At 39.1% G+C, this 23,712-nt stretch overlaps 1 protein-coding gene across 1 annotated transcript in view; it reads left to right on the top strand.

The window, feature by feature from the left end:
- Positions 1-4,328: 4,328 nt before the first annotated feature.
- The window catches only part of Luzp2 (leucine zipper protein 2), a 516,158-nt gene continuing 496,774 nt past the window's right edge, over positions 4,329-23,712 (top strand). The window contains exon 1 of the mRNA XM_004642693.2: positions 4,329-4,510. Within this exon, the coding sequence (XP_004642750.2) occupies positions 4,449-4,510 (62 nt within the window). The 5' untranslated portion in view covers positions 4,329-4,448. The remainder of the gene's footprint in view (positions 4,511-23,712) is intronic.

Below are 23,712 nucleotides of genomic sequence, written 5' to 3'. Positions count from 1 at the left end.
TTGGGGTCAAGAAATAAATGTGCAAAGAGCCAAAACAGTAGGCTCAGTGTAGGGGTGGGATAAGTTTGAATAAATTCACAGCAAGTAAAATAGTAGGACAAATTGCTTGTCTATAGACCGGAAAAATAGTTTAATAAAAGGAAGATACAATTCTCATGTTAGTATTCTGAATGACAGAGTTCTGGATCTGCAAGGAAATATAGATAAGGAGGAATGAAGGGAGGGAGATGAAGAGGTTTCAACATAGATGCATCTGACTTCAAGGTGTCTATAGGAAACACTGGAAGACCTCAGAAACACTGGTAGACTAAAAATAAATTTTGAGATGTACAAACTATATAGTAGATGTAAAAACAAACAAACACATGAAAATGCTAAGTTGAACTTTGGAAGAAAAAAGTTTTTAAAACAGGGGGAAGGAAGATAAAATTCTAGGGAAAAATCAGAGCTTGGAATATTAAAGTAGAACAAAATCCATAGAACATAAAGGCTAAATATAATTCTGGAAGAAAAAGCAGGGAATAATAGTTGGAGAACAAATCACCTTTTCAATAAATGACGCCAGAAGATGATACCCATATAATAAAAGGAGTGAATTTGTGTCCTTACCTTAAAAGCATGCAAAATTTGCATCTACAAGGACCATGGGCATATCCTATCCTAAGACTTATAAAATGATTTAAAAGAATAGGCAAAAATCTTCATGACATTGGATAAATTGAAGCCCTAGAATGACAAGAGAATGGTAAGAAAAATATTAGACAAATTAGTATGTATGAAAATTAAAAGTGTATTGCAAATAATACTATAAAGGAAAGAGACACGTGAAAAATCAGAAAACACATTCAAGCATATACAGTGGTACTCGCCTTCCCCTGAGGTTTGACCCTGTTCTGAACCCCTGCTTTGATTTGCTTCTCCTTCAAATTCGTTTGTGACCAGAATAATGGAAATGATAAAGTCCATGAACTGACGTGCTACTGTATATCTCAAAAGCAATTACACTCAAATATCTACATAGCTTTTAAAATTTTAAAATAAGAATCAAATTAATTATAACAGAAAATAATTTAAATTAGTATATCTCTCAATATGTATGATGGCCATTAGGCACATAAAGAGATGTTCTGTATAATTAACTAAGGCAAATTAAAACTACAATGAGATATTCCTTCATACAAACCAGTACTAAAATTGTTAATAAAATATGGAGCACATTTAAGTTAAGTGTTCTCAAGGAGTTAGAGAAATTGACACTTTCATATGTTAATTGAAGGAATGCCAACCAATGCAACTTTTTTGGAGGAGAGATTTGAAGTTTCAAATGACTCACAAATATACCCAATGTGTTTACACAGAAACATTTACATGAATATTCATAGCAGTGTTGGTCATAATAGCCAAAAGTCAACTGCAATGCTTGTCATTAATGACAAGTCATGTATAATATATGTATTTAATGAAAACCTCCTCAGCAAAAAGGGAACGGAATAGGTAGATATCATGATATAGGTGAGTCATGGAAAATGTACAAAAGAAACCGATCACATGAGACCACACAGAGTATTAATCAATCTCCATGGTTTCAAGAATCCTGGCAATCATGAGCCAGGGATCGGAACAGTGCTTTCAAAAATTTGGGAGAAATGATAAAAGGAAGAGGGATAAAGGATCCTAAGAGTATAAGCTTTCTTTGGGGGCAGTAACTTATTCTGAAATACTAAAATGGTCATTTTGCAAGCTTATAAGTATATTTTAAAATGCTGAAGGGTTTCTAGTATTGTTTGAGTGAAATGTCAAAAGGTTGTTTCAGAAAGTAGACTCTGTCTCCCGGCCCCTGGACTTCTAGAAGGTTCTGTGTTGTTGCCTGGGCTTCCATGCTGCTCTGTGCCAGGCTGACACCATTCCTTTGAAGAACATTGCTGAGCTTATGAGGTGTTTGACATAGAACAAGAGATTTCAGGCAAGTGAGTTGGCTCTCTGCTCTATTGTATTTCTTTCATTCCCATACCAGTCTTCTAAAGCCATGAAATCAATTCTGTGTTTTAGTTTCCTTACGATGGTGTAGACAGAGTGGCATAGGTGATGGAGACCCACAGTCTTGCCAGTTCCCCACAAAGAAAAACTTGTGTTATAAATTGTATACTTGAATCCCAAGCAACAGTTAATCTTCTACATATTCAGTAGTTTCCAAACTCTCACTTAGGCTCAGTGTACGTAGGAGATGTGTGCCCCGAGTCATCAGCATTGTTCATAGTTAGAGCACTGTTCTCTTCTTTGTAGAGAACTAACAAAGGCCCCCATACCTTGTAGTTCTCTGTAGGTGTCTAATCGGGAGGCAAAACAGAGTTCTGAGACACAATCTAAGCAAAGTTCACTCAGGCACTTCCCTCTTTGGTTGCCAACTAGAGTAGATCAGTTGTTGTTTTGTATTGTATGTTTAATGAAGCAGTAAAATTTAGGTTGGGGAAAGTCTTTTGTCATAAAGGTATAAAAGGTTTTTTTTTCATTGCAAAAGTATACATATTGTTAAGGAATGAAAATGAAATTTTAATACTCCTTCTGCTATGTAAATTCCTGAATGACCTTGTGCATGTTCCTTGATCATTTTGAGTCTGTCAACCTAAGCACTGGTCAGCAAAGTACTAGACATGACTGTCACTTTGGTTCCTATGATTACAGCATATTAATAATTGTAAACTTACATAAAGAGTCAACATCCAGTGCATGATTTTTATTTTATGATGTACTTTTCCTTAAATTAAATACCAAATACCTCTACATCTTTCTTGGATACACATTTTAAACTATCAACTGTACAGGTAGACAGGAAACCAACTGTTTGTAAAATACTTCCAGAAGCAATTCAAAGCATTTATTTTTCCTCGAGTCCAAGTTCTGCATCAGTGAGGCGCAAGACCAACTTTTGTGTCAACTTTCGAGCAATTCATGAGTGCATTGACTTGTGTAAGTCTACTCCTATCTTTCACAACTCATACTATTTCCAGTGAGACTCATAGTCACTGCAGAAGCTTTTATGCATGTCTTTGTAATTCAATTTTTTAAAAAAAGAAAACCACTTCTGCATAAATGTCATCTTCAATCACTGTAAATACAGAAATGCAACAAAACAGTGAATAAGATGGTTCTTTTCATGTTCATCCTTTTAAAGTTAAGCATTATAACCTATGCATTTGATTAGAAATGTCTTAAAGCAATGAGATTAAAGGGGATGCTTGAGCTAAACTTTATGGCAAATGGCTTGATTCTGATTTTTAAACCAATGGAAGTGAAATTCAAGCACCAGGAGAGGAAATTGAGGCCATGTGTCGACCTTTGCCCGTACACATCAAGTATTACTGAAGAACAACTTAGTCTCAAGGCTGGGCTAGAAGACCTAGGTGAGCTAGGTCAGGTGTTCAAGGCAGCCGGGGGTTTACTCACGACTGAGGGGAATGAGTTCCTTTTGTCAAAGACCCAGCTCAGAGCTTGAGGGCCATCCCTTTAGTTACAGCTACGATAATGACAATATTCATTTCTATTTTCTAAGAATGCTATAGCAAGCAACGTGGGAAGACGTATTTTATGCGCCGTGAGTTCCCGGGCTACTGTACTGAGAGCCTCACCTGTGCTTGTGATCATATCTCCTTGTGGAGATCCGAAGCAGGACTTTCCTCCGTGAACGCCAAGATCCCGTTTTCTACAATCTGCTTCCACACAATGGCATTTCACATGCGAGTCTCGCTCTTTCATTTTTGCTAATTCACATTTCCTCAGTGACGCCTATGAAACACCCGGCGCTCATCCTAAAACATTTGGAAACTACAGGAAAGCAAACGCCTCCCCGAGCCCGCCTCGTCGCCCTCCGCAGCTCCCGGCTCCCGCGCTGCCCTGGGCTGCGTTTCGGGGTCCTCCTCTCTCTGGCCTCACCTGCGGAACCGGGCTCTCAGGTGCACGGCGTGGGGCGCCAGCTCAAGCCAGTTCGCCAGGGCTGCGGCCTCAGAGCTGACGATCGGAGGGCTCAGGAGCCGGGCGTCCGGCTGCGCGCTCTGGGACAGCCCTTGGTGGCCGGCATCTAGCGCCGGTCCTGGGCACTGATGCGGACGATGTTCCCCGAGAGCGCTCGGCGCCACGCGGCCCAGAATCGGGGTGCATCGCCTGCGGGGTGCGCCTGCCCCGGGCTCTGAGCTCCTCTACGGGGTGCAGCGCCCTGGCCCCCGCACGGTGACCGCCGCCGGTGGACCCCGCCCAGCCCCGCCCGCCAGGGACATCGCGGTGACATCACCCGAGCTAATCCCGCGCCAGCCAACGCCGCCCCAGATCGCGCTCCGTGGGTCCGGCTCCTCCGGACAGGGTTAGTGCTGCCTGGGACACCGCTGGTCACCGAGGCGCGACAGGAACCGGAGCGGAGCGAGGCAGAGGGGGCAGGGGGTCCCGGCGGCGACAGCATGAAATTCAGCCCCGCGCGCTACTTGCTGCCTCTGCTCCCGGCGCTGGTCCTCGGCACCAGGTGAGTCTGGGAGCAGAGTGACCCTTGAGGGTCCGCGAGAGGGCTCGGGGCCAGGAAGGAGGTGGCCCAGTCACTGGGGTCAGGGCTGCTAGGCTAGCACAGCCTCTGGGGAAACCAGTTCCGTGGAGAAAGAAAGTGGAGGCATGCCTCCGGGAAGGGGCAAGAGCTCCCTTGGAGAAGGCAAAGAAGACATTTCCCCCTTGCAGCCCTAGAAGAAGTGGACAGAAAGCACGCTGTTACAGAACAAAATAAGGGAGGAAGTACAGACAGAAACAGGGAACTCTCACTAGGCAGTGTCTGTCCCTCGGAGCCGTTTTCCTAGGCACAGAGCTCCCCGCCTCCCCTCAGGTTCCTGGTTTTAAGCTACCGCGAACCAGAGAGCACGGAAGATGCTAGAAGGAGCTAAGGACTTGCTCGAAAGTTCCCAGACGCCTGCAGTGGCTTGTTTGATGGCTCGAGTGGGTGCCGCGCTAGGTGTTTCCATCTGGCTGCGTCGTGACTAGGTTAGAAGTTAGAGGACACCCAGAGCTGCTGCAGAGCCCCTCGCCCCAGACAATTAGGTACTGTGCTTGCTTGCTGGCCAGAGATGCGACTCCAAGCACCGGGTACAGAGGAGCTATTTTCAGTGGAGAGTTAAAAATGCAGGGATTGAGAAGAGTTCTGTGACTTGGTGCCGTTGATCAAGTCCCAAAGTTGGTGATGGCTTTGCTTTCTTCCTCCACAAGAGTGGACTGTTTCATTGCCCGGCTGTCTTTATTCGGCATGACCTTAGCATCCCGCTGGCAGCAACTTCTTTCCCTTGGCTACTAGAAAATAAAATAACCCACGCAGGATGGGGATGCTTTCAACTCTAAATGAATAGAAACATTGTTTAGTTGCAATCTGAAGGCAAAATAAAGGCGAGATATAGAGCGATATGCAATCCTGAAATGGAAACAGGGATAAAACTTATTACCTCTTCAAAACTTGGAGAACAACCTTCTTCAGTCCCTTTCTCACTTTCCTATTTGTTTAGGGGCATGTTCATTTAGCCAGAGTGATGGATTTAGGCTTCTCTTGTCCAAGGAGCACAGAACTTTGCCAGACTAAAAGAGAATGTGAGTTTTATTTACTGTAAGACTGCCTTGTCACTTTTGTTTCACAAAAGCAGAAAGTTCACAAGGAATCCAGGGCTTCTCATTTTTAGCTTAACTGGTTCCGAGCAGAGCCCTCCTAAGCAGACCTGGGGAGCTCTGTGCTCACTGCTGCAGATTATGCCTCACAGGTGTTCTTGGATTCTTGCCTTACACTCTCGTGCTCTGCTTTATTACTTACATATGGAATCTTCAAGAAAAAAAAATCAAGATGTATACCGGTGAGATGGCAGTCAACATGCCCACGTAACAATAAGTATTTAAGCAATGAAAACAAAAACTAGAGTGACTTTAGAGATACTGAAAGTCTCTGAAGTTCGCAAAGTATATTTGCTTTCAAAAGATGCTGTAATTTAAGTGCTGGAGGTTTTACAATCTTTATTCTGCAAGGTTTTCTTAGTGAGATACTATAAAAGCCATTTTTACTTATTTTTGAAAGTGTTAATTTTAACACAAATTTATTTAACAAAAATCAATATATTTCCTACAAAATTGAAATGGTGAATCCCACTTCTCTCTGTTTCTGAAAGTTATGCAATGTTATTTGTATAAGAAAACTATGACTGCTCTTTAAGTTTATCAGAAAAAGCATGATGTGACTTCCTTTTTTTTTTTTTTTTGCGGTACTGGGGATTGAACTCAGGGCCCTACGCTTGCCAGGCAAGCGCTTATTCTACTGAGCCATCTCCCCAGCAAGCATGATGAATTTGATAAAATATAAAATTTTCTTCCACCTATGAAAATCTATGAAGTGATTACTCTGTAGTAATTCATTATGCTATATACTCAGATTACCTTGTGACTGAGCAGATTGAAAATGAATGTAGTACTATCAATATGCCACTTTGCAGGAAGAGAATATGTTTCAGAGGAGGTTAGCAGAGGGCCTTGCTTTCTGTGACATTTAACGTTCTCTCAGGCACGCGAGTGATGTCCAGGTTACAGAGCAAGTTGCACAGTTTTGTGGAAACAGTTGCACAAGGTAGTATGAGCTTCTTGCCCTGCTAGGAAAAAGGTGTAGCTCAGCCCCAGCCACCTGTGATGAGGGTTTGCCAGCCAAGAACTTCTGTTAACTTACTTCCTTAGTCAGAGGTCCTGTGTGGAGCAGATGGTGTCTCCCATGCTCAAGATTTGCAGGCAGCAGCAGAGGTTGGGAAATGTCCATTTTTCCTGCACACTTTGGGAAATGTCACAGCTTTAGACATTTAAAGTTTTAGAAAGTGAGGCAGAGACCCTTGGTGCAACATTGTGTCAGTTTCAACTCCTTCTCCCCTTACTACTTTGCCATTTTTCCAGTAGTTGCACAGATCATTTCTGATTTAAAGTAAAGCAATGCCTTTGCCGAAGCCAGTGCTGCAGTGAGAGAGACATAGTCATTATTTTAGTTGCAAAGATAAAAGTTGAAGGTATTTCTGCCTTTTAAAGAGAAATTTTTGCATTGTGTTCTCTTTGCTCCTCCTCCCTCCCTATTCTGTAGCAACTTTAAACATACAAATACAAAGTAATCCCATAATTTCATCTGAATGAACAGAGTCAATTCCTTCCTCAGTGAAGTTGCTTTATCCCTTACCCTTCAAAGCTAAATGTTCACCTTTAATAATAACCATTTTTTCTTCCTTTTTTCTGGTAAACACCATAGAAACCTTAAGAACTGTTTAGTTTCCAGGCGTATTGTCTCTCTTGTTTAGAAAGTACATACAAATTCAAGAAGTTGAAGTTAATGATATGAATAATGTAGCTAATATACAGACCCATTCAACCTCTTCACAAATAAATGTGGTCCAAGAAAGCAAACAGATGTGTTGGTTTAATAGCTTCAGAGTAGAGTGAGTGTACTTTTTCAATAGCCTCATTTTGTGGAAGTATTAAATTGCAATTTCAGAGCAGCCAGTAATTCACTTCAGAAAGGAGTAGTGTAGGTACTGAAAGGAATTTGGCAGGGTAGGAAATTCTTTAGAAGTTCTTGGTGAAAAGGGACCCGGGGAGAGCTAACGGAGGCTTGTGCTTCAGGCTGCTGAACCTCTGTTCCTTTACGCTGTGGAGATCCACTTGAAGTCTTTGGGTTGTTTAATTTTATATGACTTAATAGGGAGAGAGACTGGGAAGGGAGGAGTGCAGGGCTACTGACTTCTGTGCTTTTCCATCAAACAAGAACTTTGAGCAGATGGTGTGTGATGGTCCTCCCAGTGGGACGCACTTGGAGGTCTCTCAGAGGTGGGACCACATGTGTGCTTCAGCATCTATTTTTGGAGGTTCAGACTCTATCTGTTGGGTTTGTTGCTCAGATTCAAGTATGAGAAAGGATGAGAATCAGAGCCAACACACAAAAAGTGCACAATCTTATTTGCTTGTTTTTGCTGTTGTTGAGGCAAAGTTTCACCGTGTTTCCTGGATGATCTCAAGCCCACTACCTTCCTGGTTTAGTCTCCTCTGTGCTTGGGGCTGGAGACATGTGTCACCATGCCTAGGGTCACACAGACAAAATATTGATGGACATAAATTGGATGTGGAGAACAGTTTTGTGTTCATCCGCCTGAAATAGTCTAGTAGAGGAGGCTTACCCCCACTCTCTGGGCAGAGCAGGTCCACTGCACATGTGACTCCATCTGGACTTTTTGTTCATGGAAAAATCATGCCATTCTGTGTAAATGTTTAAAGAAATACTTTTCAAAAGAAGATATGAAATGAAAATATTGCAATACTTGAATTTGCAATTCTAGACCTAACTTATCTATTTCTACTATTACTAGAAGTTGCTAAAATGACTTCTTTCAGGATTATCTTTGGAGATTAAACTTTGTGTCTAATGATAGGACAGCTCAAACAGTTCCGTGTTGGGCGTGCATTTGTCTTATACTGGAATTCATGTGATGGAAAGGAGAAACTTGGCTTTCCAATCAGGAGGTAGAAACTTCCAAAACCACTGAGAATTACTCTGATGTTGTATGCCCCTGTTTTTGAGGGAGTTCTTGAGGATTTTTCATAATAGTGTCATTACATTGTGCTAAATCATTTCCCTAGCTTTCATCTGCTTAAATAAGCACTGTGTAGAATTGTTTTTTCTTTCACTAAGCAATTGAAAATATCTATGTGATTTACCATCATCCTTTAGAGAGGCCAGTGATATTTTCATTATCACACAAGTGTACCGGAGATCAGTCAGTTCTGACCCGAGGCTTGAGGACAACAATACAGGTTCCTTCCAAACACACCGCCCTCTCCAGAACTAGACATATAAACAAGTGATGAATAGGATGAAAACTTGGTAACAACAACACAGTTCTAAATGTGAACAAAGGAGAGAGAATGACATCGGTTAAGTTCAGTGAATTCTGACTTAGACATGAAGGAAACTTTGCCGTCAGTATTCATATCAGGTTGCAATTATTATACTGTATAAAGTTAGGGAATTTTTTTTGTTGTTGTCTTGCTCTAGATTTTCTGTAGAGGAAACAATATGGCTTGTCAGACCAATCTCATAAGGCTGTTTTAAAGATTGAATGAGTTAATTTATGGAAATGTTTAGCAGATTTTATGGCTCACAATAAATACTCAACAGAGGTTGCTCTGCTTCGCTATAACTATGCTGTTACTATTTTCATGAAATCTTTGAATCTGGACGTAGGCAAGTAGAGAAGAATTTGAATGGAAATTGGTAGAATGAAAACGAAATACAAAAGTGCAGCCATCATTTAACCTACAAAAAGAAGAAGAAAGTTGGAAGAGGAACTGGGGGTATGAGGAAGGTTACTGCACGTTGGTTGGCACTTCCCTGTAGAATTTTGGTTTTGTAGCTTTTGGACATTGTCCCTCACTTTAGTGAAGGGTATGTTATGTTTTTTTTTTTTTCCATATCAGAGATTGAACTCAGAGATTGACCTTGTGCTTGCCAGGCAATTGCCTATTCCACTGAGCTAATTTCTCAGCCCCTAGTGAAGGTTATGAAAAGAAGAGATATTTAATGTACTCACATAGAATGTGATTTAGTATAAAAGCATATACTTAGCTATCTGTGTTCCTATTAGATATGATTGCATTTGCACCCTGTAAACATTATCAGATTGCAGTCAGAAGCACGAGAATCAATGAATGTCTGAACAGGATTTTCTAACAGTATAGAGAATTGAGTAAAGGTTTTATTTACTTTATTTTTTATTTCTTTATTTGTTTCATCATCTACTATTGATCTCTAAATATAAAATTATTTTAAAAAATTAAGGGAAGAAAATGTGAACCAGAGAGCTTTTGTCTACTACCAAAGGCAATTTGAGCATCAGCGATATAGAAGCCTAACTATTTTATGTCTTTAAAATGATCCTATGAAGAAAAGCATGTGTGATAATTTGTTTAGCAGCTTTAGTGATCATCTGGTTTCAAATGTCTAACACGCAGTACCACGAACTTTTCACTGCTATGCCATGACATGCTGCCCATTCCACAAAATATGTACATTTTCTTCCTGAAGATTTATGTTTGTGAATGTGTGCATATGTATGGTACATGGCATGAACCAACACAGGGTGCTGGAAAACGGAGTATTAGTATAGCAAAGAGAAAATAAATGATACAGATTATGTAAAGTCTGCATGCATCAAAGAGAAAGCATGTGTTTACTTAAATTTATTAGAACTTTTATTCATGGTGATGAAGGCAACGAAAGGTTGAATATGAAGCCCTCCATGCAGACACCAGCTGAAGGTCAACCTAATCCTCAGTATGCTCTGAGCATGCCTTTGCCTATTCTAGGAGACGTCATTAGACTGTAGGAGGTGATTGCTCTGCAATTATGTCTGGCTTTCTGGTGTCGCTTTTGAGAGTTTTAATCTCTTCAAGTGTACTTTAAAGAGGCTACTATTGGGAAACTTGCTGTGAATATGAGTCTGTATTGTAGTCCAAAGACCTACATTTTAAAAGTGGAAAAACTGAGGCTCGGAGTGGTTAAGACTAACCAAGGCCAAGATGTAAACTAAATGTAGAACGTAAAACTGCCAATAACAGTCTTCTTATTATGTGACATATCTTTTCTGTCATTAAATATCCATGACGCACCAATCTTCACAGTGATTATGGAATTATTCTTGCTATCATGCAGTATAAAGTGATTTTGAAAGCAAATTCCCTGAGCACACGCAATCTTGATAGAAGAACAGGCTGTAGACAAAGCAAGTTACAGCAACAATGATCTAAACATCATTTGCCAACGTGAATTATGTTGATGTTTGAAACCCGAGATGCCTTTAAAAAGATTTTACGTCATTTTCCAGGTCAAAAGTAGAGTTATTAATGGGTTCTCCTCATTACACACAATTTGCCTTTCAAACAATATATCCAAAATGCTTGAAGTTGACCTTTCAGTTATGAAGTGTTAGTTTCAGTTCTCTAGAGATTTATTCATTGAAGCTTTTTCCTACAAATATAGTTCCTAACCCTTGTTCATATACTCCTTACCTGTTAAATCTGTACTGAAGCTGTTTCTTATTCTAAAGTTACTTTCTTGGAAAGATGATCTCCAAAATACTTTCATGGCCACTTTTAATTTAAGACAACATGACATTTTGTGTGGTTCACACATCTTTGCATTTTTATCCTACCTCTTGGTTGATAGTTTTCTTTCATCTTTTGAGTCCAGTGGGACTAATATTTTCTCCTGTGTGTATGTATCACTAAACTTTTCATTGACTAGATTTCCAAACAGGCAGAGACTTAAATATCTCATCTAAGAAATATAAGTAAATTAATAATATTAGAAGCTTAGGGCCATTATGATGGTAGAAAACTTAAGTTATAGCTTGTAGTTCTGTAGAGAAAAATTAAGGCCTCATGCATGTTGGGCATACCTGCACCCTAAGAGCCACACTTTCTCTCAGAAACATGTAAGTTGTATTTTGGTGTGCTACACACAGGTATGCCTTATCTTCTCCCAGTGAATGCTAGAACGTTTTAGCTTTGTCACATATTGGTTACAATTTATCTTTTATCTGCCTCAGGTTTATTTATACAAAAAGCCCAGGAGGACACCAGACCCCCACAGATGGCACCCCAGGGGTCACACCAGTCCTATTTTTATATCAGCAGTTAATCGGCTACCTTGGGGCATTCACAGAGACCTGAGCACCTTTGGGGGCCTGGGTTAGAACAGAAGTTGGAGTCTGGCCCTTGGCTGGAACCCGGGCCTTTTGCTGGCAAGGCCTGCGACCCTTGGCTGTTCAGGCACAGATACACTTCCCAAGCTTAGGGTGGGCAATATAGGCAAGCCCAGTGAGCCTGCAGTTTAATGCCTTTGGGATGATGTTGGGCTTGACCTCCTTGGGCTCAACAAGGGCCTTGATAACCTCAGTGCATGCACTTGTGACCTTGGCATTCTTTGCTTGCATCTTCTTAAAACCCTTCTTGTTGTGCTTCTTGGAAAAACATGTTTCTAAGGAATTTGGGATCTACCCCCCTCAGAGATTCATATCCTTGAGACTGATGTTTCTTGATGCCATTTCTGTGCCATTTTTGGGACTGTTTGTGCATGGTGTGCTAGTTGGACTTGGTCATAATTGTACTGTAAACTGTAGGGACCAAGAGCCTGGAACCAGGAAAAGAAAATCTATAAGGTACATTTTAATGTACAGTTTTGTATAAGACTCCTCAAGCAATTAGTTATGGCTTATTTTCTGTTAAAATTCTGACCAGGGTAGAAAAGCATGAATATATTTTCTAAAAGCATAAAATACTGTATTATCTACTTGTGGGGATGATACACTTTGGAGAATACCTAAGGAATCAATGTTGTTACAAATTTTAGTGTATGTCAATAGTTAAGTAAGTGAAGATTATAGGCTTCTGCCTTCTTATGTTCAGCTATCTCTGCTTCCTTTTCATGCTTTTGACTATAAAACAATGGAATATAAAATGCACATTGACTTATTACCCTTCCAACGTATTCTTGTGACTCAATTAAGAAATTGGTGAAGGCGATACAGATTCATTTCATATCTGCTATGAAGATGTCAGCTCCTGTGACTTCTGTCTACTCTCGAGTATGTGAGTTTATAATTTCTTTCTGCTCATACTCAGATTCAAACCTTGCCTCTGGCATCTAGAAGCTTGCACTGATGAGTACTTAATTAATGGTGTGGAGGTAGAGGAGGCTGGAGGTTAGCAAAAATGTTTGCCCCATTGCATGGGGTTAAATCCTAAGCTTACACAACCAAACAGAAATTTGAAGTTATGTGAACTTAGAAATGACATTGAACATTTCCTCACCACGTTTTTCTCTTCAGCAGGAAGGGAATAATAGTGCTGTATTCATTCATTTCTTAAGAGGTTCAATTAAGCTAAAGCAAATGAAGAATAATGTCCAGCTGAAAGAAACATGACTGCATGTATTTCTGCTCATGTATGCTTGCAATGAGTGGACAGGATTTATCTTTCCAGAGGGTACATACACTTTGGGAAGAGCAAACCTTTATAACTCCTTTTATACTGTCATGGGCAAGTCGTAATTGCTGAAGTCATGTTTGAAGGCCCTTCCTACCCCTTTCATGAAAGATAAAATGAGTTCATAGAAGGGATAGTTTTTCTGCAAGTTCATGCACATATTGGGCCAGATGTGGAAGCCAATTCACTAATAGCCAATCCATTCCTGGAGGGACCCCAGAGAAAACTGCTGCTTTTATCCTCAAGAGCAAAAGAAAGGAAGCAGCGTCACCTGATGATGGTCACGTCTGAAAACTCTCAATTGTGTTGGTGAAAAAATTAAAAGTTAACATTATAGTTATTAAAATGCATTCTCATAATATTATCTCAATTACTTTAAAGAAGACTCATTGTTCGGGTCTAAAACCAAAATGCAAAAGAAAATGACACATCTTAAACCAGGACGAAGTAGATATTGACAAGTTCTTGGCATATTCAAGGCCCTGGATGCTCTAGCTTGGCTCTGCCACACCTGGGTCAGGACGGTCATGCCCTCGATGGTGCAGGAGAAGGTCTTGTGTGTGTGGTTGGGGTGGTGGACAATCACAGGCCACAGAGCTCTTTGAGTTCTGTGTACCACGACAACAATGGCCAGAAAGACAAAAGATCTCAATCAATAGCCTTCCTGCTTTTTGTTACATAGTTTCCTTTTTGTAAGCCCACAGTCATTCATTACTGATCTTTCAAGTAAAGGGAGACCTTGGCATTGAGTAAGAAAGTGGAGCTAATATCTGCATTATAAAAGAAGTAAGAAATGCATGAAATTTGAAGTGAAATGTTGGCAAGCAGCAGGTATAGTGGAAGAAGTTTGGTGCTATTGAGAACATGTAGCATCTCCCTACACATGCCACGAAGAGAAACAATGAAGGAATTCACACAAAAATAGGGCAAGTCATCATTTTTCATTTTCTTCATATTATGGTGAAGAAATGCACTAATGTATTGAATAGATTTTGTATGTTTTGCATGTATCTCTATTTCATTCATCACTTATAGTATTGTAACTTCCAGGATAAGTCAACATGTTTTGGACTAAACATATCCCTGGCACTGCTAGTTTCTTTCAGTAATCCTGTGCCTTAAGAATACTTGATATTTATGTAATTTCATCACTAAGAGCTCTGAGTTTTGAACACAGTACCTAACTACCAATATTCACTGAGGGAAAATGATTCGGTCTCAAGCTATCATTCTGAACATGGCTTTAGGAGTAAAACTATATTGCTATTTATAGCCTCTAATCTGTGCATTAAGCACACAGGAAAAAATCCTATCATACTAAGAAGAATGGTGAAGTAAATCATGTAGGAAAAAAGTGTCTGTTTTGATGAGATGGGACACAGTCTATTTAAAAAATTCTTAAAATAAATGAAAGAAATTGTATAGGCCTACAATGAGCCAAAGTAAAGCTTTTATTATTGTTGGCTAAGTTCATCATTTCTATGTAGCAATTTTGTACCTCATTAGAGGAGTGTTTCTCAAAATATACTCCTAAATACATCTAAGTGAGAATATCCTAGTGTGCTTCTTACAAAGGTAGATACTAGGTTCTCTGCCAGATATATTAGGTTAGATTCACTGAGGAAGAGGCCAGTAAATACTTATTTAGATGTGGAACTTGAGGGTTTCATGTGTGCATAAAAACTTGCAAACCAATGCCCCAGTGTTAGATAACTATAAAGAATCTAGGATACTTTAACCTCTTTAGCACTTACTCAATCGGCAGTTGCCTGTGAAATCAGGAAGCAGGAATTTAGCAAAAAGAAATCACACCTATTTTCACATGTATATAAATACTTTCAATAAGTGAGCATCTTGTTTTGTATTGTCAGTCAAGTTATAAGAAGACATCCCCTACCTGGCACTGCATATTGCAAAAATGCACACATCATGTACATGAACTACATGATATAAAATGATTTTTATGTGGATTCAACAGCACATGCAGTCCTTTCAGGAAATACATGTGGCCAAGATGACAGCGCTCAAGTGCCCAAGTGGAATGGAAACAGATCTCCACTTCATGAACCCCAAATTTCCTAACTCCAAATTTAATAACAAAGAAGCATTAATATCATGACCCACACATGAGTCCATAGAACATCATGTGCCTTTTTATTTGTTCACGAAATCTGGGCTTTCTGATCAACTGAAGTGATATTTAGCCTGGCACAAGTAAGAGCTTTGATCATCGCCCTTTTACTGATTTTTTTTCCAGGATTTCAAAAGCAATTTTGGAGAATAAATTCTCTGAATTAGATAGGTAGTGCAACTGTGCTATCTCTAATTCTATACTGTTCTTCCTACCTTGAGAATCAATTATAAAGTAGAAAAGAGAAAAATAAAAAGATTATAGGAGGATAAATAATAGCAACTTTGCAGTAATTAACTCCAACTGATTTAATCCTCACAAAAAATTTCCGAGCTGTCTCCTGGCTGTTGCCACATCCAGCTGCGGGACCTGAGGTGGACAGTGTTGCGGTGGCTCTTCCCATCCACGCCCCAAGTAGTCCTCTGCTCCTGCTTCAAGTCATTGTACTTCGGCGCCTCCTAGCGTATTAAGCATAGTAACGGGAAGGAGTTACATTCTGTTAGTTTGGGGTTCAGGTTTTATATGCATGCTGTTCCTCAAATAAATAGTAAAGAAAAAATCAATAAACAGGCAAGGAAGGATGGAAAGTTGTAACTTCCTATCAGATGTAGTATAAGATCTCAACTGAAAATGACAAAGGTGCTCACCATAACTTTCTCGTAAATTGTTTATCTTTTTTCATTTATATTGGAAAAGCAACTTAATCATATATTATGAAGTTTTGTGTGTGTGTTCGAGAGGTGTTTTGTAAAAATGCCAGTCAACTCCAGTCCTCTACTGCCTGGTTCCCGCTGTCTCCCGTGTTACCCCCCGGACGCAGGAAACAAGTGTGGGAATCAGGTTGATCTTAGTTCAGATCACAGAGCTGCATCTGCTCCTTGTGTGACTCTAGGCAGCTAACTCAGCAGCCGAAACTCCAAATCTAATTGTTGAAATAATTTATGACAGTTGCTAAAGGTTATTGGCTTTTTCTATGTGCAATGATTGTACTATTAATTTATATAGAGTTACTCTGCATGCTTTTCAGGACTTCATGAAAGTACTTTATAGATTAAGGTGTTAAGAATTAGGGAAGTTAATAAATCGAAGGTTACACAATCAATATGTGATAACGACGGAATTTGAACGCATGATTTTATAGGCAATAGCCTCAAAGTCATTTTTCTGAGACAGTGAAGGTCAGTGATAAATTTTGCAATATTTAGGTATCTGGGAAGTAATTCAGATATTCAGGAGCTGTGGTAACCACTGCAGACTGGTGGGAAAGGGAATGCTGTCATTTACACCCACAGATGCATGAGGTGGGGGAGGCCCCGCTGTGGGTTGGCACGCAGACCCCCACGGCGTGTCACACGGCAAGTAGCATCATGTTTTGTTTTACAGACATAAACAGGAATAGACACATGGTCTGAGGTCGGCCTGCCTTGAGACGCTTGTCTTAGTGGTTGTAATACCTCATCCTAGAGATCAGAGCTGGTTCACTGAAGCTTGCACACTGTTCCAGGACCTGCAGTTCCGCAGATAAGCACAAGACGGAGCTGTGAAATAATAGCGTCGCGGCTCTATTTCACATTTAATTACAAGGACACTTCATCACGAAGTTAATTAGCAAAAGCATGATTTTACATGCAAAGTATAGGCCTAGAGTATACATATATGCATGCATATGTATGTAACCTGTGACATGCACCATACACAGAAGACATGGAGTAGACATTATAATACGTAAAATGCTAGTAAGCACAGATACTTTCCAGTTCTCTGGGGACACGATAGCCACCACGGTTAGCTTAAGTTCCCAAATCCTTACAGTGTTTCCTGCATGATGTCTTCATTCCTGGAGGAATCGGAACTGAAACCTTAATAATGTATCCATTTCCTCCACATACTCTTTTAACTCAAGTGGCTTTATATTAAAATAATCTTTAAACACATTCTTACATGGAAGTGGACATCAAATGGGAATGAGGAAATGTTACCTTTCAGAATCTTTTTTTTCCCTGTATTTTATGGAAGGGTCTACAGGGTGTTCAGGGTCTCACCACTAGAGCGTACTTGTAGTGATCCACCTGTGTACAGCCTCCCAAGTGCTGGGATTGCAGGCACGCGACACCATTCCCAGTATCAATTGCCATCTCAGCACGCCCCAGGAGCAGAGCCGGTACAGCAGGCCCAGGGATCGACCCCCTGGCCCCTGCACCTTAGAATCCTTTTTGAAAGAAAATGAATTTTGCTATACCACCACAAGTCTTCACAGCACCTTGCACGATAATGATTGCAAATCTCACAGGTGAGGAGACTGAGATGGCAGCACTGTGGCCCAAGCCAGAGCACTCACCCCCAGGTTCACAGCCTCCGGGCTGCCAGGGGACACAGTCAGCTGGGCAGTGGAAGCCGAATGCTGCCCGCTGCACACTCCTGAGCAACACGTGAGCAGGGAAAGCAGGGGGAGGGGTGCTCGGGGTCACCTGTCTCTGAAACGTGAAGCTTCACACTGTCCTGCACAGAAGGGGAAGGAAAGGCTGAGCACCAGACAGGACTGCAACCAATGGAGGCTGGGCGAGGGTTCCACCTTTTTTTTTTTTTTTTGTGGTCTTTGGTTCTATATTTGCTTTTATGCATTTGTCAAGTCTATGTGAGCACCTGTCTCTCACCCATCCATGCTCCCTTAACTGATAAGATTCACTTTATTCATATATGTTAGAAAACTCCAATTCACAGTACCTTAAACAAGATCTAAGCTCATTTGCCTCTCTTAGAAGCCATGCACAATATAGAAAACTCAGAGCTTATGTGTTCTCCACAGATAACAGGGATGTGAACAAGGCCACGCTGCCCCTTCATGGGCATAGGATACCTGTTGCAGCCCAAACTCTTATTCCATCTATGTAAATTTCCACACAATTGGTCCTTTGCAAGATACATGATGGTTGCATTTATCCTCTTATTTTTGAACTTCTAAGTGGAGCCAAAGCAATAAACCACTCAGTGAAAAAAAGCACCTTATAGTGTGTTAAACATACATTAATGCTGAGCACCCTTATAATCATTCTGTACAGTATTCCAGAAATTACATAAGCTATTAGACCTGCTTTGTTTTAATGTGGTCTTTGTGTTAGATGATTTTGCACAATGGAAAGACAATCAAAGTGTTCTGACACCAAGACAGGTGAGGCTAAATTACACTGTTTGATAAGTTGGATACTAAATATATCTTAATTTAAAATATTTTAAACTTAGAATAATTCCATCAGGATATGACAGAGAATCCATGTATAAATGTATCCATATATAAAATATCTCTGCGAAACAACTATTTTCATAGGTATATATATATGAGTATATATTGCAATTGAAATGTTTCTTTTACAAATTCTAGCTTAGAAAAAATATTTTATTTATTTCTTTATTTATTTTTCAGACTTATGTTTTGAGACAGAGTCCCACTACGCAGTTCAGCCTGGCCTTGAGTTCACTATGAGCCCATACTGGTCGTTGACTCAGCCTTCCTTCTGCCTCAGCCTCTTCAGTGCTGGTGTTACAGGAATGCGTCACTATGCTCAGCACAGAAGATATCTATTCTATTCTATCCTATCTATCTATCTATCTATCTATCTATCTATCTATCTATCTATCTTGGAGCTTGAACTCAGGACCATGGTTTTGCCAGGCAGGTGTCCCTAAGCTCCCAATATAGAAGAAATATTAAAACACTTTGGGCTCTGAAAATACTATTATGCAAGCAAAAAGAAAACCAAGCACCACAATCTTTGCTCTGGATAAATGAAAGATGTGATAGTTGTCATTAGTTCCAAATACATTGCTAATTCAAAAACAGAGCACAAATATATAAAGTCACAAAAACAAATTAGTAAATCCAATCAAGTATAACCCTTCTGGCATTCAAGGATTATGTGTCTGGATGGAGGTAATTAGCCACATGAGATCCCTTATATCCACTGAGAGCATCTCAGGGTACAGGGTGTGCCCAGAGCTCCCTCAAGCACCAGCTTCTGATCTTCTGTGTTCTATCAAGATAAAAAAAATTGAAAGGATTTATTCATCCCTGGTAAATCAAATTTCCAAAGGAATGTTTCAACTAGAAAAAAAGTGACCTAAGGCCACAATTCCCCTATGTAGGTGTGCATCTCAATATTCCATATAACTAATTATGTGATCAGAGATGGGCCACTAAAATTACATGTAAGTCTTTTGATACTTTTAGTTAAATTATAAAATAGCCAATCTCTGTCTTATAGTGAAGACTAATAGGTAAGGTGCTAAAAAACAAAACCTGGAGCTCAGCATAGGCAGCTTTTATTGGCCATCGAATTATAAACATCTTACTCCACTTCTGTAAGAAGCATCCAGCTCTTTTGTGGATAAAGAATGGAAATGTCTGTGCATGGAATTGTGTGACTATTCAAGGCGGCAAATGCTTTGCATTAGGTGATGTACTCCACGCTCTATGCAATTTTCCCTGGTTTGGGAATTTCCTTTTACCATGTCTGTTATTCTGTCCTTTCCATCATTGCTGATACAAAAGTAGTGACTATTCTTTTTCCATTTTACATTCATACCATAAAGTTTTTAAAATATATGTTTGTTGTACATGATAATGTTCACCATGGGAATTCGTTCCACTTTTCTAGCACCGTCAGTTCTTTTTCCTTGCAGTTGTGCTCCCTTCCCGCTCCTCCACCTCCGCCTCTGGCTCCCCTTCCTGTTTGCAGAGGATCCAGCTCCCTATTTTGTAACATCTGTCTTTTACTTTACTGTCTAACTTATTTGTGCTTGGAATGCAGTTGACTGTTAATTCTTACTTTCCGTGTTGAAAGGTAGACATGAAATGTCATTTGAAAATGTAATTCTTACCCTAACAAACTGTTACTAAAGATTAAAACTATTACAATAGATTATTTGCTTTTATGTGAAAACTTCATTATGTATTCAATTTCATTTTTATTTTTCTCATGTCTAAATAATGACTCTAAAACATGTACACTTCAGTGAGGACGTCTGTCATGTAACTGATACTCCTTAATGTATTTGAAACTTGACTTTTTAAAACATTCAATTAAAATAGATTAATCACTGTTGAATACCTTTCACTTATTTTTTATAATGTGTATTGGTTCTAAAGTCTCACTGAAATGAAGAATTTAATGTTTAATTTTGTTATTGGTATTGTATGCCTATATCTGGTCATCTAAACAGCAAATTTGATGATATAAATTACCATAGGCAATTTTGTATCCCTATTTCAAAATACCATACCATTTTCATTTTATGTTGCCTATTTTTGTAATTGAGCTCATTATTATTTTTTTGTTTTTCATCCTTAAAGTAAAATAAGATAGATTTATCAGATGCTTTCTGGTAATTGAGACTTCAGTCTTGATGTAGTGAGAAAGAACTTTGCTGCTTCTGAAAGTTCTTGGTGTGGATGAGAAAAGAAAACTCTAGATGTTCAAGGTGTTGGTAATGGAGTTCTGCCATGATTATCAAAGAGAAAAGGAAATCTACCCTGTGAAATAATAATTACTTCACTATTTATTTTTCTAAAATGACCTATTTCAGAAACTGTTTTCAAATATAAAGTAGTCACTGAACAGTTTTTGTCTATTGCCTAACAAATATGATGTGAAATGTGACTTTACTTCTTACACTTTGTTTTCATACTCTTCTGCTGGATGGTTAAGACCAAGGTAAAGCAAGACCTATGCAACAAGAGTTGTAGCTTTTGGGTATGATAAGGTCAGAGAAATCCCCTCAGGATTTATCCTGAGATCCTGTACCTCAGATTGTAGAACCTTTGTCAGTGTCAGCCATGTGATGAGTCACGGCCATTGCTTGGCCAATGTGCTCTCTGTGAGAGCCTGAGAGAATGTTTTCTCTCCATGTGACTCTCCTTAGGCACACTCTACATCATCGATCACTTTCCCCTTTGGCCCCATAATCTCCTTGATCAGAAAATTTGGGACACTACCGAAATGTGAATGTTGTAATAGAATTAATAGAGATATAGGGAATTACAATAATATTCATGCCTTATATTTAACAGATTAATTCCTAATGAATAAACAACACTTATGCTTTATAATTAGTAAAGTAATTCCTAATAAATAAGGAGTATACTGTTGTATTATGTATTTACATGATCTTACTTAATTTCACTTAATTAATATTTTAAATAACTTACCTAGTCATCAAATAAATTAAAGACACAGTTCAGCTAGTCTGCTACCTAATGGGGACATCAGAATATAAACTCCGGTCTGAATCTGACATCTATCATTTTATAACTTTAACCATATTTTTGAAGTTATTCAATTCGTTAAAAAATACTTTAAATGCCTATTTTCCCTTTTTAATCATCTGAATTTTGAGTCAAGACAAAATAAAGATATTTGAAGATTTTATTTTTACAAATGTTTAATAAGGACTACCCATAGTCCTTCTGGAAACTAATTTGAGAGAAACTGCTAAGTTTTGTTGTTTTTTTTTAACAAGCATGATTAGTAAGTATCGTAACAGTGTTTTGAGAAGGTTAACCGATGATTGAAAGACTCAAAGGTGCTGGTGTACTTTTATGCACATGTACTAGGGTTATTTTAGTCTCCACAGTAGTTGTTCTGAATTTAACGATAGCTTAGAAAGCAAGGTTTCAGAAACTGCTTTCATAGTCATAGCAAACGTTTTCTGAGGTTTTGCTTCATATTTTGATTACACTTATTTTTCAAGCCACTAGCTTTTTGCTGTAGAAATTTGATAATTTCTTTGATGACTCACACACTTTATCCTGACATTCAGTTTCAAAGTGTTAAACTTCACTGGGAAATTCAATCTGCCACCTGTGAAGATTTATAAAATGGAATGTAATATTAGGAAGAAAAACAAGTTTTCCATGAAAGAGTCATCTCTGACTCTTCGTTGTTTCTTTACATTTATAAAATTTTCTGCTGAAGTCTACAGAAAAAAATGAAACACAGGATGCATGAGATTTTTTTAGAATTCCTATTACAGTGTCAGCTCATTAGAAGAGAACACATTATTTCTCCTTCTTAGAAAAGCCTTCAGAAAAAGTTTTGCATTTATCCAAGATACAGCTTCAGTGGGAGCATTTTTGTAAATTAGTTCAAATGGAATTTCATTCGTTTACGGTTTTATGTGAGGAATTCTCTTCCAAATTTTAGCAAAAATTGTCAATCAATGTCATTAAATTCTAGTCACAATACAAACTTTCTTTAAAAAAGAATAAAATCACATATTATGAGAGAAGTTTTAAAAATATTATTGGTCCATATATTATTAATAATGTTAAGGGCTCTACATGTGAAGTGGTTAGTTCATGCAATCATCAGAGGTATTTTAGTTGAGATCATCTTTAGACATTAAGGCAGTGCAGCAATGTGGTAAATGTTTTTCTTTTCTCTCTCTCTCTCTCTCTCTCTCTCTCTCTCTCTCTCTCTCTCTCTTTCTTTCGGAGGGGGAACAGGGTCTCACACAGATCAGGCTGGTCTTGTGCTCACTTCTGTAGCCCCCAGGTTGGTCTTTAACTCACATAGATCCTACTGCCTCAACCTCCGCAGTGCTAGGACTACAAGCCTTGTGCCCCTACATCCAGTTCCCGGGCCCCACAGTGACCACATCTGGGGCTGAGATGACACACCTGAGGATTCAGGGCCGGAGACTGAACTGGGGTCCTTGTCCTTGCCAGGTAGGTGCCTGTGCCTCTGAGCTATCTCTCCAAACCCTGAACAAGCTAAATTTCTATTGTTTTATATTAGCTTAGAGACAAGAGCACCTACTGGTTTCAAATACTGTTATGAGTGCTTTGCTTTTATTACCCAATTTTTCTAGTTGTTTTACTTCTTTAGCTTATTATCTGAGTTTAGGAGCCACATAGTTAGGTGACTAAAGTATTCCAACAACATAAAATATCCCTAATATCTATAATCTTCAATTTTGGATAATGTGAATGGGAGGATTTAAGATACTGGCCTGACTTCTCCTAAAAAGGAAATAGGGTGGAATGATGGCAGTCCAGACGCAGTGCAGTTATTACAGACACCATTCAATGGATGCTACTTTGCAAAAAAGAAAAAAAATTGCTATCTCTTTCAAAATGCAACAGTGTATGACCAAATGGAAAAGTTCAGAAATAGAACTGTTATCAACAGGAAAGGGACACAGTCTTGAAAATGATTGGAGCAAATATTTATGTCTATGATTTTATTCAAGTATCAGTCTGGAGTCCTCTCTGCCAGAGCAATGGCTATGGCCTCTGACTTTCTATGTAGAAGAAACAAACAGATAAGAAGAGTTTGTGAAAGTACTGCATTTGTGCAAAGGAAGATTTTTACGCTTAAGTTTTATTTTTTTATTTATTTTTTATTTTTTTATTTTTAATACTGGGGATTGAACTCAGGACCCTTCATTTGCCAGGCAAGCACTTATCCTACTGAGCTATCTCCCCGGGCAGCCTAAGTTTCAATAAATTTCTGAATATT

The sequence above is a fragment of the Octodon degus genome, unplaced genomic scaffold (genome assembly GCF_000260255.1).
Source record: "Octodon degus isolate 3935 unplaced genomic scaffold, OctDeg1.0 scaffold00159, whole genome shotgun sequence".
Classification (NCBI taxonomy): Eukaryota; Metazoa; Chordata; class Mammalia; order Rodentia; family Octodontidae; genus Octodon; species Octodon degus.
This window is presented reverse-complemented; position numbering and strand designations above follow the sequence as displayed.